Source organism: Pinus tabuliformis, chromosome 9 (genome assembly GCF_031772625.1).
Source record: "Pinus tabuliformis cultivar Carrire ecotype Pingquan chromosome 9, CPIR1, whole genome shotgun sequence".
NCBI classification, from domain to species: Eukaryota; Viridiplantae; Streptophyta; class Pinopsida; order Pinales; family Pinaceae; genus Pinus; species Pinus tabuliformis.
In genome coordinates this window covers 1,565,553,975-1,565,570,699 of record NC_142307.1, presented here as the reverse complement: position 1 = coordinate 1,565,570,699, position 16,725 = coordinate 1,565,553,975, and the positions used below count along the sequence as shown (strand labels likewise).

Sequence of the window (16,725 nt, the reverse complement as noted above, 5' to 3'; positions counted from 1 at the left end):
ATTTTACTTTGGGAAAAATTGCAATGAGAAAATTCCAGTTGACCTTTTCCTTAGAAAATCAATGCAACCAGGGACATCAAAATCAACAAACCAACAAGATGACCAGCCACCAAGGACCAAGTCAACCCTCCACAATTCTGTGCACAGAAACTTTGTTACACGGTCAAGAAACATCCTCCAAGTCTGCCTCAGAACTCACACTAGTCTCAAAGATATATCACTAAGATAATGTCTCTAAGAGGGCCAAATCACGTCCTCTATCTCAGTCTCCAAATTCGAGTGATGCCACAGAAATGGTGTCTCATATCTGCGGTTTAAATTGTACACCCTTCGCACTATACCACATAATGATATCACGGATGTTGTGCCTCCGACTTGCACGTTTATGGCACAGAACCTTCGCACTGTACCTCAGAGAGATATACCTCAAGAAAGCATCCAGAACTTAGCTTCCTTTGATCAATAGAGCGAGGGCTATAATATGATCTTTCTGCTTCTGATTTTCGTCCTTCAAATACTCCTTGTCTTTATCGCTTGAACATAGATAGATGTGTGATCTGAGATGTCTATTTGGAGGAGAGAGAATAGGCTTATTTATTGTCTCTTTCTTGCGAATGGGTGTGTCTCATGGGAAGACTGACTTGTCACTTAGAGGGCCTACTTCGTCACTTGCTATGGCAAATACAAAAATTTAAATTTTCATTTTTTTCGCTTTTGATGAGCTTTATAATAATTTTTTTTTTTTTTTTTTTTTAAATATAAAATAAATATATATTTTTTTAGGGCAAGCATAAAGAATATGTCTTAAATAAATTTTCTTTTATAAATGCAAATAAAAATATAATGAATACTGACTATATTACAAGATTCAAAACTCCGTAGCTAAATAAAGTATTTATAATGACTATCTTAATATTCTCTGTATACATAACCGTTTTAAGGAAAAGTTCAACTCATCGATAGCATCATCATCTAGGTCACAAAGAAGTGGTTGCACCCAGAATAGTAAGGTGCATCTATAGCCTAATATGATAAAAATTTTGTCATGTTAGTAACATTTACATTATCATACCTTGGTTTGAAAAAAATATAATACTCATAACAAATAATAATTGTAATATCATATGTTATCCAAATATAGAAGAAAGAAGAAGAAAGAAATTATTTTAACGTCCACGAGGCTAAAGATAGCCTATGGGTCAGATTGCTTTTTCATCTGCTTGATGTATTCGGCCCTTTTTTTGTGAAGCTTCACAATAAATGCTCCCGTCTTCTCGACAAACCCCTCGTTAAATAGATTATCCCAAGAGCTAGCTGCCAGCGTATCTGCATAACTTTCCCTGTTGTCTTTGAAGGCCTCACATTGTAAAATGAAATGTTTTTCTGTTTCCACTTTTTCGGAAGAACAAAAAATGCATACCCTTTCCTCCCACACTTCCTTTGGCCTTTTCCAGCGCCCTGTTTCACAACGGAGTTGATGAGAATTAGTCCTTAACTGAGCAATAAGAATTTTGGCTCTCCAAGAGATATTGGCCTCTATGTATGCTTTTGGTTGATGATTATGAGTGGGATTAAACACTTCAATATAGTAATTTTTCTTTCTTCTTAGCTCCTTCTCCCAAGTACGTTTGTGGAACTTTTCCATAACAAAAGCTTTTATCTCTTTGTTGTTTATGGGGCACGCGTTCAAGCAAATATCCCATTTACTAAACCATTTGTTATTTTGTTGCATCCAAGTTTTTTTGCTCTTGCACAATCTATCATTAAAGACAACCTTAGGCCATCTACCCTCTTCCATTTGCTCAATTTTTTTTAAATAACTTATGACTCGCACCATAGCAATTGCTTCAATAGGAGCAGCCCCTGTTTCACTTAACAAGATATCATAAGGCACTGCACTTTTAATCTTAAATTTGTTTGTAATCAAACTCTTCTGAATTTTCTCAATTTGTCTCCACTGCATGTCGGAAGTACTGCTAGCCCACAGTTCACAACCATATAGAATCACTGGAATCACTAGAAGCCCAAAAAGAGTTTGAGTGGTTTCCCAGTCCCATAACTCTGCCTCTCTACACCTATTTTGAAAAGCATAAAATGATTTCCAACCCCCCAAAGCTCTTTTCTTTCTACAACCATTCCAGCTTAGATTTTTGTTGAAGTCAACTCCGAGGTATTTGTATTCCGCAACTTCTTCCAGAATGTTGCCTTCAAAGTAGAACTTATGTTGGTTATGTTTTCTTTTCTTAGAGAAGACCTATGTCACATGGTTCGAGTTTGAATTCGAGTTCGATAACGATTAAGTTCGATTCGAATTCGAATTTTCTGATCAGGTTCGAATGAGGTTCGACATTAGGTTCGACTATACATATTTTTCAATATATATATATATATATATATATATATATGACCTCGGTCTAATGGAGCAGGAATAACCTTGTATAATGGACGTTGCAAAGATTGAAGGATTAGACATTCTCGGCATATCTGTTTTAGCATACAAATCTACCTAGACATATCACAATTGCACAGCTAGTGATCTTGACATACCTGTGAGGATCTCAGCTGAATGGAGTAGCAAAGATCTAGGACAAAGGCACAGTGTCAATGGATCTCGCATAGCAGTCTTGGCATCAAGGCCTCAGTGATACTCCTGTAGAAGTCTAGATTCTAGACAAAGAACAGCAGTGATAGAACCTCTCTCTCGGCCTAATAAGATTGATGTTAGACGTTGTCTCAATCACACACACACACACACACACACACACACACACACACACATATATATACTACAATTGTGGCACAATAACAAAGCCATAGAAATGATCATTCTCGGAGGATACAATCCCTGCATAACAAAGAGCCACAGTAACCATTACAGTCTCGAAATAAATGAGACAGTAAGGACCTCAGTATAGTGAGGAATAGTATCTCATCTCGGTGGATCTATTTCTTAACAGTCAATGTATATATATATATATGTAATGGAAAGATCTTCGGATCCCTCACTATCTTTACATGATCTCACTGTCTTGGTGTAAGAAAGATCACAATGATCCTGTAGTAATGGAATACACTCTTGCATGATCACAGTCAACATGATGGTCTAGAGTACAGTGGTGAAGGTAGGATAAAACAGCTATCATGGCTGTCATAATGAAGTTCTCAGTGCATCATTAAAAAAATCGAACCTTAAAAAATTCGTTAAAGTTCGCCTTCAGGTTCGTTCAGGTTCGTTGAGGTTCGTTTAGGTTCGAGTTCGTTCAGGTTTGACTTGAGGTTCGAATTTCAGGTTCGGCGAACCTGAACGAATTTCAATTTTTTTTTCAGGTTCGCCGAATTTCGAACTTGAACCTTCAGGTTCGTCGAACCCTGTGACATAGGAGAAGACCACTACTTTCATTTTGCTGATATTGACTTGCATCCCCACACTTCTACAAAAATGCTCAAGGGATAGTAAGTGCTCTTGCAAACCAAGCGCCGATTTAGCAATCAGAATAAGGTCATCTGCATACAAAAGAAGCCTTATAACAAACTTGCACAAATAGATACCATCACCCCCTTGCGAATTTAACCACTCCTCAAGCTTGTTGATATATAAACCAAAAAGGGTAGGAGACAGTGGGCAACCTTGCTTGACCCCGATATCGCTTCTAAAACTTTCAGAAATGCCTGCCAAAGTTCTAATTTTGACTTTCACCTCTTCATACAGCCTATGCACAACTGCTCTCAAATGTTTAGGAACCCCAAGTTCCTCCATTCTTTGCCAAAGTTTATCCCTAGGAACCGAGTCAAACACTTTTCTGAAATCAACAAAGCAACAAAAGACTTCTTCCTTATTCTCCCAAACTTTTTCAATGATGTGCCTTAAAGTTATGCAATGATCAACTGTTGAATGCTTAGGTCTAAAACCTGCTTGCCCTTTAGCACGCTTATTTCTTTCTTCTGCCCACTTGCTAATTTTGTTTTCTAGCATGCTTCCAAATAGCTTTGCAAACAAAGGGTTTATCATGATGGTCCTATAATTGGAGGGATTATTGATGTCACCGCTCTTGAAAAGAGGTATTGCCAGACTAGTTGTCCAATCTGTGGGGAGCCCTTGTTGTATGATGTTGTTGAAGATTTTTGTAATGTGAGGTGCAAGGATCTTTGAGCCCCACTTTAGATATTCTGCTTGGAGTTCAGCTAAGTCTTTTGCTTTTCCAACACCCAACTTTTTGATACCCATCTCTACCTCTTGTACCGTGAAGAGTTTAGTATCCGTGTTGACCAAGGGGGGAGGGTCAACCTTGGGAACCTGCTCATAGAGTTGTCTTGCATAGTCAAACCATTTAGAAGCTGTAATATTATTTCCAATTTGTATCTTTTTCGGTTGGAGCTCCTTCCAAAATAATTTGGGATTATTTTTCCCAAGGAAGATTAGTTCTTCCCTCCTTGAAACCATGAAATCAACCTTTTTCTTGCTTAATAAATGCTTGTAAGATTTGAGCTTTATGTTGTCCTTGTTTGACTCTTTCCAGATTCTCCTTGCCTTTTTGCATTCCTCGTCAAACCAAGCATTAACCGGAAAGCAATTTGTTTCAGACTTCTTGATTTTTGTTCTTTTGCACTTTGCAAGTGCGTATTGAATTAAATGTGTTAATTCATGACTATGAAGGCTGTGAATTGTAATTTTCTCCTTCTCAAAGAGCCTCTCTAACGTCATTTTGAAGGTATTACAATTTTCTGGGGTCAAAAGAATTCTGCCCTGTGGGAAATTTTGTTGGACATGCTGAATTTTTGACTCTAATTGTTTCTTTCCAATCCAAGAGAAACATAAATAAATTGGCTTGTGATCTGATTTCAAATCCCACAGCTGATCTCCAACCAAAACTTCTTCCATTTTCTCACACAAACCATGCGAGCAAATTACATAATCTACCACACTTGCTCCATTGTAAGTATTGCAAGTGAAATTACCGGACTTTGCCCATCTAGTCAAGCCATTACAAATGACTAAATCAAAGGCCCCACATAGAGTAAGCAATTGTTCACCAAAGAGATTGCAGCCCTTGTCCTCTGAAATTCTTTCCCACTAATGATTGCTTTCTTGTGTAAGCCAAATAGGGTCACAATCATCTTTACAACAAAGATGCTAGCTTGCTCACTTGCAGTCCTAGCATTGAAATCACCCACTATAAGGACTTCACCTAGCTGAGAATATGTTGCAATATCCGCTTTTAAAGCTGCAAATGGATCTTTGTGGTCAAGCCCTCTACCTTTGTAGATTTTTGAGACCTGTGGCGCAAAATAGCATGCTGCAATTCTGATGTGGTTTCCATTTTCTGATATTTTGAACCAAATGAATTGCTTATTTGAGTCTTCTTTTTCTAACTGAATGAGATGACCTTCTTTCTCCCTTACTAAAACCATGATACCTCCGTGCCCTTTGCCATTCCCTGCTACCTTGTTCCACACTGCCATCTTCCAGTATCCTTCAAACAAAGGTGTCTTGCACCCTTCATGCTCATGTGTTTCTATGAGGCAAATTATGTCTCTATTTTCCGCAATAGGCCCTAACCCAGGTCCTCGTCTCCATGGGTAACCTCTGCAGTTCCAACAAACTAATCTCAAGGAAACCTGGGTATGACTTGATTGCTATTTATTTTGACGTGCAAGACTCACATTTGAGTCTTTGTCCCTGTTTTCCTGTACTGACCTTGCTTTCTGATTTCCTGTTGAAGAGTTTGTTGCCTCTTCTTTATTACCATCTTGTTGCTCTGTTTTGGAAGGAGGTCCAAATTGCGCTATCACAGCTTTGCCTTTATAACCCATGCTCTCTTTCCTTCATCTCTTGCTGCCCTAACCTTTAAAATTTCTTCTCTTCTTTCCTCCTGTTGTTTTACAGTTAAATCTTCTTCTAGGAAAAAACGAGAACCCCTCAAGAGATGCTTCTTGCTTAGAATAATATATTTATCACGTGAGCTAGGCATAATGACTTTTATGGGCCTGGCTCTCTCCCTGTTAAACTTACCCACCGTCCATGCTTGGTATATTTGTCCTTGCCATAGCAACTTGTCTTTCAAGAAGTCTCTTGCAAGGTCAAGAGTACATTCATTTTTTCCATAGTCTTTCACCCCTTTAATAATTATGTTTGCTGCCCTATTTTGTCTTTCCTTGCCTTCACTATCTTGCATGTTGTCAACATTATTAGCAGAATTACTAATAACTTGAGCCCAAGTTTTGGAAACTTTGGTGGAATCTTCTTTCATTTCTTCTCTTGCGTTCTCTTCATGGTTGTTTATTTGGACAATCATTTTCCCTTTATCCTGGGATGATTTCACATTCACCACCTCTGTACTTTCCACTACAGATTTCTTTACATTTTGCACATCCACCTTCATGCGTTGCCATTCTGTCTTCCCTATCAGGAGAGCTTCCTGTAGCAATGCCACTTGTTCTTCTAAAATTTTATTGCTTTCTGCTAACGCCTTGTTCTCAGCCGTTATTATATGAATTTTATGATCTATTTCCTGCCCTTTAGCTTCTAAAACCTCCAACCTTTGTTTTGCATTTAACAATTCTTTCACATAAAGATCAGATGACCAGGTGAGAGGTGTGGATGTGGGACTATATAAGGCAAAATCATCAATGGTTTTTCCTTTGGGCTTCTTGTTGCCACGTGCTTGTGGAGGAGACTTGTTTGGGTGCTTTTTGCGAGGGAGTTTCTTCCTTGTTTGCTCCCATTTTAGACGAGCTATTCTTCGTTTTAAAATGCCCCGATATTGTTTGGCATTGACCCAAACCCACTTCCCAGCTTTGGCGGATGATGCAATTTTCACTTGTCCTAAATCATTTGTCTCCACATGTTCTGAAATTTCTGGTTCCTTTGTCATGTTTGAATGCATTTGTTGTTGCTTGCTTGCTGCTCAATACTTCCGCTGCGTAAAAACTCCCTGCTTTCACACTGCTCACTGTTTGCTGCTCGCTGCTCTTACTGCTGCCCAAATTGCTCTGCTCACTGTTCACTGCTCATACTGCTCACTGTTCGCTGCTCGCTGCTCTCACTGCTGCCCAAATTGCTCACAAAACTGTTTGCCATAACTATCACAAAACAACAATGCGACTTTTGCTGCTCATCACGATAAATAACAGTCTGGTTGCGCGCTTCACAAGATCTTAACCCCGCATCTCTTATTGCAAAGTTCAATGCCACTACGGGACCTGATGAAACCCGAGCCGAGCCGCCGTAAACCGTGCAATTCTACGTTCAGTCCACAAAATGCAAGGCCATAGAATAATGCACCGAATTGTTTTTCAAACCCTAGCCTGCATCGATCCAAAGGCTTCCTGGAACTCGATCGCCTGATATATATATATTTTTGATATTTACACCTCATATAACAACTGGTATATAAAGAATTAGAAATATACCATATTTACACATAAATTAAGACTCTATAATCAAAGTTGTATTTTTATTTGTGTTCTATGGAGTTGGATGATATTATGAGTAGCTTATATAAAGAATTAGAAATATATCATATTTACACATAAATTAAGACTCTATAATCAAATTTGTATTTTAAATTCTGTTTCTATGGAGTTGGATGATATTGCCAGTAGCTTAAATCCATTTTAAATGGTCAAAAAAATTTACACTTAAAAAAATTTGATCCTTTTTAATGCCGGATAGATCTACATTGATATTTCAACAACACAATGCTAATTATAACCTGCTTGCCGCCAAGAATAAGGAATAGGCTATAACCTGTTTGCTGCCTGGAATAGGCACAAAGGTTACTGCCCTCACTTCTGCCATGAATAACTGATATAGGTCTGCAAATAGCCTCTAAGTGGATCCTCCCTGCTTGTAGGGATAGGTGTGTAATTCATGCCCAAAATATTCTTCAATAGCAGAGCATTCATGTTGCCTGACGGATCTGAAAGTAATCTCCATGGCAGATGCGTCCTTTAGATATGCCACAAATACTTCTAAACCATCACTTAGATTATGGGCTGAAATTTCCAGAAATTCTGATGCTGAATGTGTTGTGACTGTTTTTCTGGCTCAAACTCCTCCAAATCTGCGTCAGAATTCTCTGTTCTGAACCCAGAAGACACCTTTATAAGATGCTGGCCTGAAATTCAGGTTTCTTGCAAATCAAGCAACATGCAATCAGCACTAAAATTGCCCACAGCAGATGTCTGCTTATTCACAGATTGAACCAACTTCCAGACCTGCCTGGTTTACAGAAGATCCACCTGCAAAACTTCAATGATGCTATGCATCTCCTTGTTTACAAACTCCTGAACATTATTATGCTGAAAATAGCATCTCCAAAATGGACATGCATTGTGAGGGGGAACACTGCACTTTCTTTCTAATTTGGTCCTTAAACGAAACTTTATTGTCAGCACTGCCAGCTATGTTTGTTCACTCTTCATTCTTGTTTGGTCATGTTTCAGATATGGGTTTATGGCAATAGTTTCGAATCTTTTCTTGTGGCAATTGTTATACCTGATCAGAAGGCACTTGAAAGCTGGGCTGCCACCAATGAGGTAATAGGGAATTTTGAATCTTTGTGCGAAAATCAGAAGGCAAAGCAATACATCCTACACGAGCTCAATGCAACTGGGAAAAACCACAAGGTAACACATTCTGAATCATCCGTCATGATGTCGCTTCATGTTTTGAATTTCCCTTTCCAATACATCTTTGGGAACTTTCTTTCAGTTCTGATTCATTTTTATTAGTTATCTGTTAATTTCATGATTGTTGGAATTTTTGATGTTGAATCTAGCTCAAGTACATCTTTGGGAACTTTCTTTCAGTTCTGATTCATTTTTATTAGTTATCTGTTAATTTCATGATTGTTGGAATTTTTGATGTTGAATCTAGCTCAAGGGTTTCGAGATGCTGAAAGGTATTCACCTTGAACCTAAGCCATTTGATGTGGAAAGGGACCTGATCACTCCAACATTTAAATTGAAGCGACCTCAATTACTGAAGTACTACAAGGTAAGATTGTTGAAATATTTACTGTACTTGTTGCTGGTTCTTTGTGGTGCTTTCAACCTCACCTTTTATAGATATTGTTTCCCCGAAATTCTATGCAATACAGCCATTGCAGCTGGAAATATATCTATATTGTTTTCTGAAGATGTTTATGTTTATCATACTACACAAATATGGACACAATCCTTATAAACTTGATCTATTTTTCTTGATGTAGGACATCATTGATGACCTCTACAAGACCTCCAAGTAAACCACAGAGGCACAAGACGACTCTGTGTAAATAGGAGTTCATCATATCACACCATTGAAGACCATCCCATATGGTTGTCGCTTATCTTTTAGATATGCATAAGAATGCTACATTACTGAGCAGTTTATTACAACTTAATTGTATAATATTTTCCAGGGCAGCGTTCTTAATGGTCTGTGAACTTAATATTTTTTATTCTATTATTTATTCCATCTATTTTTTTCGGCACATGATTGCTTGTGATATTAAACGAGGTTCATGTTTGATTGATGCTTTGTCAAAAGATTATTTCATTTTACTCCAAGGAGTTTTCATTTGGCACTATTAGGACATCTTTCTTCTTAAAAGTAATATGTACCTTGGCACTTTCCTACATCCTTACCAAAATCGCATGGCCATTCCAAATTGATTAAAACTGGAAATAATTTTATATACTTTCATGAATTAGTTTATAATTGGTTGTTAGTTGTTATTTGTTTTTTAATTTTTTTTAAGGATATAAAATATTTAGTTTTGAGTATGTGTTCGAATGATTAGGTGGACAGATTTAGTCTTCATAGATTTTGTAGTCCAATCCTAACCCTGTTTCTTCTGGTATTCTTTAAAAAAAAAAAATATAAAACATCCGTTTTATACAATAAAATCTCTTACCAATACCTACCCCTTAACCTAGCTAAATTTTTCTTTTCTCAACCTATCACAAACAATGCATAAAGATTACATTATCCCAGGTCAAACCGGGAATAAAAAGAAAAGATTATGAGAAGGGGGCATGTTGCTCCCCACCACAATGGTAACTCTACCGATTAGTAATTTCGAATGCATAAATTCAACGCAAGCAACTTCACTTAAACAAAAGGAATTAATTAATTGGAACATTTGCATCTCTACTTGCATAAGAGGAATTTACATTTTCATGTATTGAAATAACTTTTATTATGATTTCATATCAGGTTATTATTTTGAGAATTTACATTTTCATGTATTGAAATAACTTTTATTATGATTTCATATCAGGTTATTATTTTGAGAGAACCATTCTTCAAATACAATTGAACTTACAAAAATGAAACTAAGAGCCCTTTTTGTAAGGATGAAAATAAGAGAATAAATAAACTTGCCGACGGTGTAGCTATTTCAAAGAAAATTCCATTGAGCTTTAAATTAGCGCTATACCATTATTTATATATATATATATATTTTGGTGTCTAATTCAAAATGTGGAGTGGAGGATTAAATGTAATATATAATGAAAAATATGAGAGGGTTGGATTATGAGATTGTAGTTAGAGTACTTGTTATCTTTTTGTGTCTAATTCAAAACGTGGAGGGGAGGATAATTCAAAATGCGGAGGGGATTATATTTTTAATGTGGAGGGGGATTAAAGGTAATATATAATGAAAAATATGAAAGGGGTTGGTTTAGGAGATTATAGTTAGATTACTTATTATGTTGAGAGGTTCAAAGAGATGTTGTATAGATGAATAGATGAAGTGTTAGATTAAATTATAATAATAATATGGATTTAATTTAAAAAAAAAAAAATTGATTTGATTTAATTTTTTATATTGTAATTTTGTATTTATTAATAAAATAAAATTTAATTTAAATAATAATAATTTATATTTGTAATTATTATATGTAATAATATATATATATATATATATATATATATATATGTGGAAAAATTTAATTGGCAATATTTGGAAATATAATTCTTATTTGTCTTTGTTGTGATTTATTCAATGTACAAGAGTTTACTCTTATTCTCTAGGAGTTGTTTAGATCTAGTTGTTTTTTAGATTGGTGTGTGGTTGAGATATTTTCTCAACAAATTGATTGTGTGTCCAAGATAATTTACCTATCTTGAGACAACAATTCATGTATATATGTAATATTATTTGATCAATTATCAAAATTTATCTTGGTATCAAAGCCCGTGAAGGCTTGGGCCTTGGCCCCTTATGGGCCGAGGGAAATAGAGAGTTTGATGAGTATTTGCTTGTTTTCCCATCCTTTGTTGTTGCTATGTGGATGGAGATAGCGTGGAAAAGTTGCAAAATCAAGTCTTCGTACGTGGAGAGCAGTGAAAAGCCATGATGTGACTGTGTGATCCAGGTGGATATTGGTGGCCACCTGCCAAGTCCACCTGGACCCCCACCATTGTCTTTCTCAGCATTTTCAGTTTTCTTAATTGTAGCACAACTTACTATTTTTAACAGTTTTTCGGGTCCTGAACTTCCGGAGCTGTTTTGAGGCCCTAAACGACGTTTTTTGGGGAATCCGTGGGATGTTGCCTGTTCCAACAATGATAGTGCTTGGATAGATCTTTCTAATGAGCTATTGTACGTGTCAAACGGAGATCATATGCCAAAGTTACGACCCCGGGAAGTTGATGTACCAATTTACCCCAAACGGGGCCCACAGTTTGGCGTTTCATCTCCTAGGGTTAGGTTTTGGAATGTTAAGGGTTTTCCATTGTTTCTCCACAATAAATAGGCCTTCGAGCCTCATTGTAACACAGTTCAGAGGCATGTAGCCATCACATCTCTTCTCAGAGATAAGCTACCATCGCCCTAGCTGGTTTATTTCCATTTCTGGTTGTAAGCATATTTCAGTATTTTTCATTAATGAAATGAAGTATTATTTCTGCTGCATCCTTGTGTATATGGTTATCTCTGTAATTTGTTGCGTTCCTGTTTAAATCCGGATCAGTGGTATCAGAGCGGTCTGTTTTTTCTCTGTTTTTCTTTGCATGTCCCCAACAAGGTCGGGATATAAGGAGTTAGGGCTTGAACTGGTTGAACCTTTGCAAGACCAGCCTCGCAAATCCCGACGGCCTCCCATGGCGGACGAGAAGAAAGACGAGGGGGCAGGAGATCCCATCAAAATCTTACTCGAAGAAGCCCTCGAGCGACAATGGAACGCGATGATGGACAACTTTGCCCAGATCCTTCAGCGGCTACCCAGAAGCAACGCATCGGCTTCCAGCAGCTACTCTGGAAATGCCACACCCTTTAAGGTACAAGTAAATTTTGAAATCCCCATATTCGAGGGTCAGATAGACGCAGATGCCGTAGATAAATGGTTAAATCTGTTAGAGGGTTATTTTTCTGTTCATGAATTTTCGAGTCGGGAAAAGATTGTTTTTGCTCTTCTCAAAGCAACCCCCCACGTCAAAGACTGGTGGGAAACCTACTGCGAGCAGAAGGATGAAAGTACTGGCTCACTATTTTCAGCCGCACCACCTGGGATTCGTTCCGGGATGCCATCAAGGAGCAGTACTACCCTGTCGGAAGCTATGAGGATGAATACATAAAGTGGACCACGCTGCGGCAGGGAAGGGACCAAGACGTGTCGGAGTTCACCAATCTTTTCCATACCCTTCGCACAAAGTTGGGTATCAAGGATTCGGAGCAACATTTGATACTCAAATACCGTGGCTGCCTGCACAAGTACATCCAGGAAGAAATACAGTTCCTAAACATCCCCTCGCTCGGCGCAGCATACTGATATGCCGTCAAAGTCGAGCAGAAGTTTAAACAAAAGAAGCGAGACTTTGGATCTGCGAATCCAAAGCAGGGGAAAGGTGCCCCTAAACCATAGAACAAAGGACAAAGCCAAGGCGGGACAGCCCAAGACAACCAGCCGAAGCTGCAAGCAAAGAACAGCGTCGCGAAGCCGAGAAAGGACACTGGAAAATGGTGCGAGTTCCATAAGAGCTCCACTCACAACACAAGTGAGTGTCGGGCCAAGCAGTCACTGGTGGCTGAGCTAAAGGTTTCAGAATCAGATGCATGTTCCGACTCTGAGTCAGAACCCGATAAGGGGTATGAAAAAGGGAAGCAGATCATTGATGCGGATCCCAGCGCCACTGTTGCTACCGCAAAGATCCAGAAAAATGAATCCGAAGATCCAGAGGAGGAGGAGCGTCTCTTCCACTCCCAGATGTGGGTAAAGGGCTCCCCGATACAGTTCATTGTTGATAGCGGGAGTCAAAAGAACCTCATTTCGGCAGAGGTTGTGAAGTAGTTGGGCTTACCGACCACAACACATCCACAACCATACACCATTGGGTGGCTTCACCAAGGACGAGATCTTCGCGTGAGCCAGCAGTGTCACCTTCCATACAACATCAAGCCCTTCACGGATGAGGTATTGTGTGACATTGCTCCCCTTGAAGTTTGTGATGTATTACTAGGACAACCATACTTGTGGAAGCGACATGCTGTGTATGAATCAAGGCCCCGTGCTGTTATTATTACATTGGGAAATAAGTTGTTCAGGATACCAGAGGTAGCACCACCTGCCGCCATCTCTTTGATTACTGCAAAACAATGCAGTAAGATCATTTCCAAAACCAGGAAATTTGTTTTCCTGATGATACGCCCTCAAGGAAAGAAGAAGACAGTGGCCGCGGCCTCCAAACGGGGTCCCTCTGCACGACAACTACAGATGGACAAGGTTCTGGAGGAGTACGAAGACATCTTCACTTCCCCGGCAGGGGTTCCTCTGCACTGTCAAGTCAAGCACTCCATCGATCTGACCCCAGGTGCGCCGCTACCCAATGGACCAATTTATCGGCGTTCCGTTCTGGAGAACGATGAAATCAAGAGGCAGATTCAGGAGCTCCTGCAGAAAGGTCACATCCGTCCGAGTTCATCGCCCTGTGGGAGCCCGATCGTGTTGGTACAGAAGAAGGATGGGACATGGAGACTCTGTATTGACTATCGGGCGCTGAACAAGATCACTGTCCGTAATAGGTACCCGATCCTGCGGATTGATGACCTCCTAGACCAACTAAAGGGGCCGAAATATTTCAGCAAGATCGATCTGAAGTCAGGATATCACCAGGTACCAATCGAACCCTCCGATGTGTGGAAGACTGCCTTCAAATCCAAGGAGGGCCTCTTCGAATGGTTGGTCATGCCTTTCGGATTGACGAATGCTCCTGCAACCTTTATGAGGCTAATGGATGACATCTTGCGGCCATTCACCAACTCCTTTGTAGTAGTATACTTGGATGACATTCTGATCTTCAGCCAGAGTTGGGAAGAGCACCTCCACCACATCCGACAGGTTCTCCAAACACTGCGGCAACACAAGCTATGTGCTAATTTGGAGAAATGCACTTTTGGCATGACCCAGGTTCAGTATCTGGGATACATCATTGATGAACAGGGGGTGCATGTCGATCTAGCCAAGATCCAAGTCATTCGGGATTGGCCCTCTCCAACCACTCTAACAGAGCTCCGCAGCTTTCTAGGTCTTGCCAACTTCTACCGCAGGTTTGTGTTGGGGTTTTCTCATATTTCTTGGCCCTTGAGTCAAGTCACCAAGGGCGGGGCGAAAGCAAAATTCTTTTGGTCTGAATCTCAACAGAAGGCATTCAGGGAGTTGAAGGATCGCCTCTGCACGGCACCAGTGCTCGCGTTACCAGATTTACAACAACCATTTGAGGTCGAGATAGATGCCTCTGACTATGCTATTGGGGCAGTCCTTACTCAACATGGACATCCAGTGGCATATCACAGTGAAACACTTTCAGACACAGTCCGGAAGTACCCCACTTATGATAAAGAGATGTATTCCATTGTACAGGCCTGCCGACAATGGAAGCATTACATTTTGGGGAAGGAAACGGTCATCCACACAGACCACCGACCTCTGCAGTTCATACAGACCCAAGGGAAATTGCAGAATGATCACCATCAGAAGTGGTCTACATACCTGCAACAGTTTCACTTGAACATCAAGTATAAAAAGGGCAGCACCAATAATGTTGCAGATTTGCCTCAGTCGGCCACCGATCATGGCGCTAACCACCGTGCTCAACTCTTGTGGGCACGAGACTTCTGATTGGCCACTTCTCTACAAAAGCGACCCAAAATTCGGCCACACATACCAGACACTCTTGGAGGGTCGGCATGTTGCAGATTTTCACCTCCAGGATGCCCTATTATGCCACCTCAGTCACCTTTGTGTTCCTTCAAGCGAGCGTGCCAAGATGATTTGGGAAGCACACTACAGTCGGGCTGCTGGGCATTTCGGGGTCGAGAAAACAGTGGCAGTGCTGCAAAATTATTTCTATTGGCCGAATCTTCGACAGGATGTTGGGAAGTACATCCGATCATGTACTGCCTGTGCCATTGCCAAACCGACCATTAAGAAGCACGGCCTCTATACCCCGTTTCCTACCCCTAGTCGACCTTGGGAATCCATCTCCATGGATTACATGTCAGGCCTTCCTTCCACTAAGCATGGAAATGATTGTGTTTTTGTGGTCGTCGACAGGTTCTCGAAGATGGCCATTATGATGGCCTGCAAGAAGAATATCACAGCAGAAGCCACTGCTAAACTCTTCTTTGAACGAGTGTGGGTGCACTTTGGGATCCCACAGTCTATCATCTCAGATTGGGACAGTCAGTTTCTCAGCACATTTTGGTCCAGTCTCTGGTCAATGCTGGACACCAAACTCACGAAGTCCACAGCCTTCCATCCTCAAACTGATGGCCAGACAGAGGTTGTCAACAGGATGATTGTGCACATTCTGCGCATGGATAACTCAAAGCATCCACGCACATGGGACGAGAGCCTCCCCTATGTTCAGCACAGCTACAACCGAGCTCTTCACAGCTCCACTGGCCATAGCCCTTTTTAGGTGGGTTTGGGATTCCAGCCACTATGCCCCATTGATGTGGCCATGCCACTTGCAGTTACTCACATGAATTCAGCTCATGTCCAGTCCGAAACAGATAAGGCCACCAGCTTCATTGAGCGCATCCAACATATTCGCCAGCAGGTCCATGACATTCTTGAGAAATCAAATGCCAAGTACAAGCAACGACATGATCAACACCGGGTGCCACACAAGTTTCAGGTGGGCGACAAAGTCTGGTTGCATTTGCAAAAGGAACGCCTTACTGGAGCCTATCGGAAATTGAGACCACTTTGATATGTTAGGATATTCCGACACATAGGAAATAGTTAAGTACAACTTGGTTTAGTTTAGAGTTAGGTATAGAGTTAGGTAAAGTGTGTTTCTTTACCGTTGTACATTTTGTAACTTACAATCTGACGGTCACGATATGTAGTGATCCGACGGTTCATTCTCTCCTCGGTATTACCGACACTTGATCCGTGGCTTGACACCCGATTGGTCCATGAGTTCTATTTAAAGCGCATGGAGGGTCATTGTTCGGGTAATCCGTGCATGAGAGAAGCTTATGTAAATTTTCATTCTTTGATTAATAAATTGCCTGTAGTAGCCACGTTGGCGTAGGCCGTGGACTGTTTCCCTCTTTGAGGGTTTTAACCACGTCAAAAATACTGGTGTATTGATCTGTGATCTGGTTGTGAGCGGTGTCCTTTTGGTGTTCTTTCTGAGGAACTTACCCTGTAAATTCCTACATGGTATTAGAGCTATTTGAGGGCTGTGTCCGTTGGTGATCCAAATCTGAAGCCGGTAGAACTGCA

At 40.1% G+C, this 16,725-nt stretch overlaps 1 protein-coding gene across 3 annotated transcripts in view; it reads left to right on the top strand.

Moving 5' to 3' along the window:
* Positions 1-9,476, top strand: part of LOC149154613 (putative CoA ligase CCL6) — a 305,760-nt gene extending 296,284 nt beyond the window's left edge. For all 3 annotated transcript variants that reach the window (XM_089440150.1, XM_089440151.1, XM_089440149.1), the window contains 3 exons: positions 8,446-8,628; positions 8,879-8,998; positions 9,213-9,476. In XM_089440150.1, the coding sequence (XP_089296276.1) occupies positions 8,446-8,628; positions 8,879-8,998; positions 9,213-9,248 (339 nt within the window). In that variant the 3' untranslated portion in view covers positions 9,249-9,476. The remainder of the gene's footprint in view (positions 1-8,445; positions 8,629-8,878; positions 8,999-9,212) is intronic.
* Positions 9,477-16,725: the final 7,249 nt, after the last annotated feature.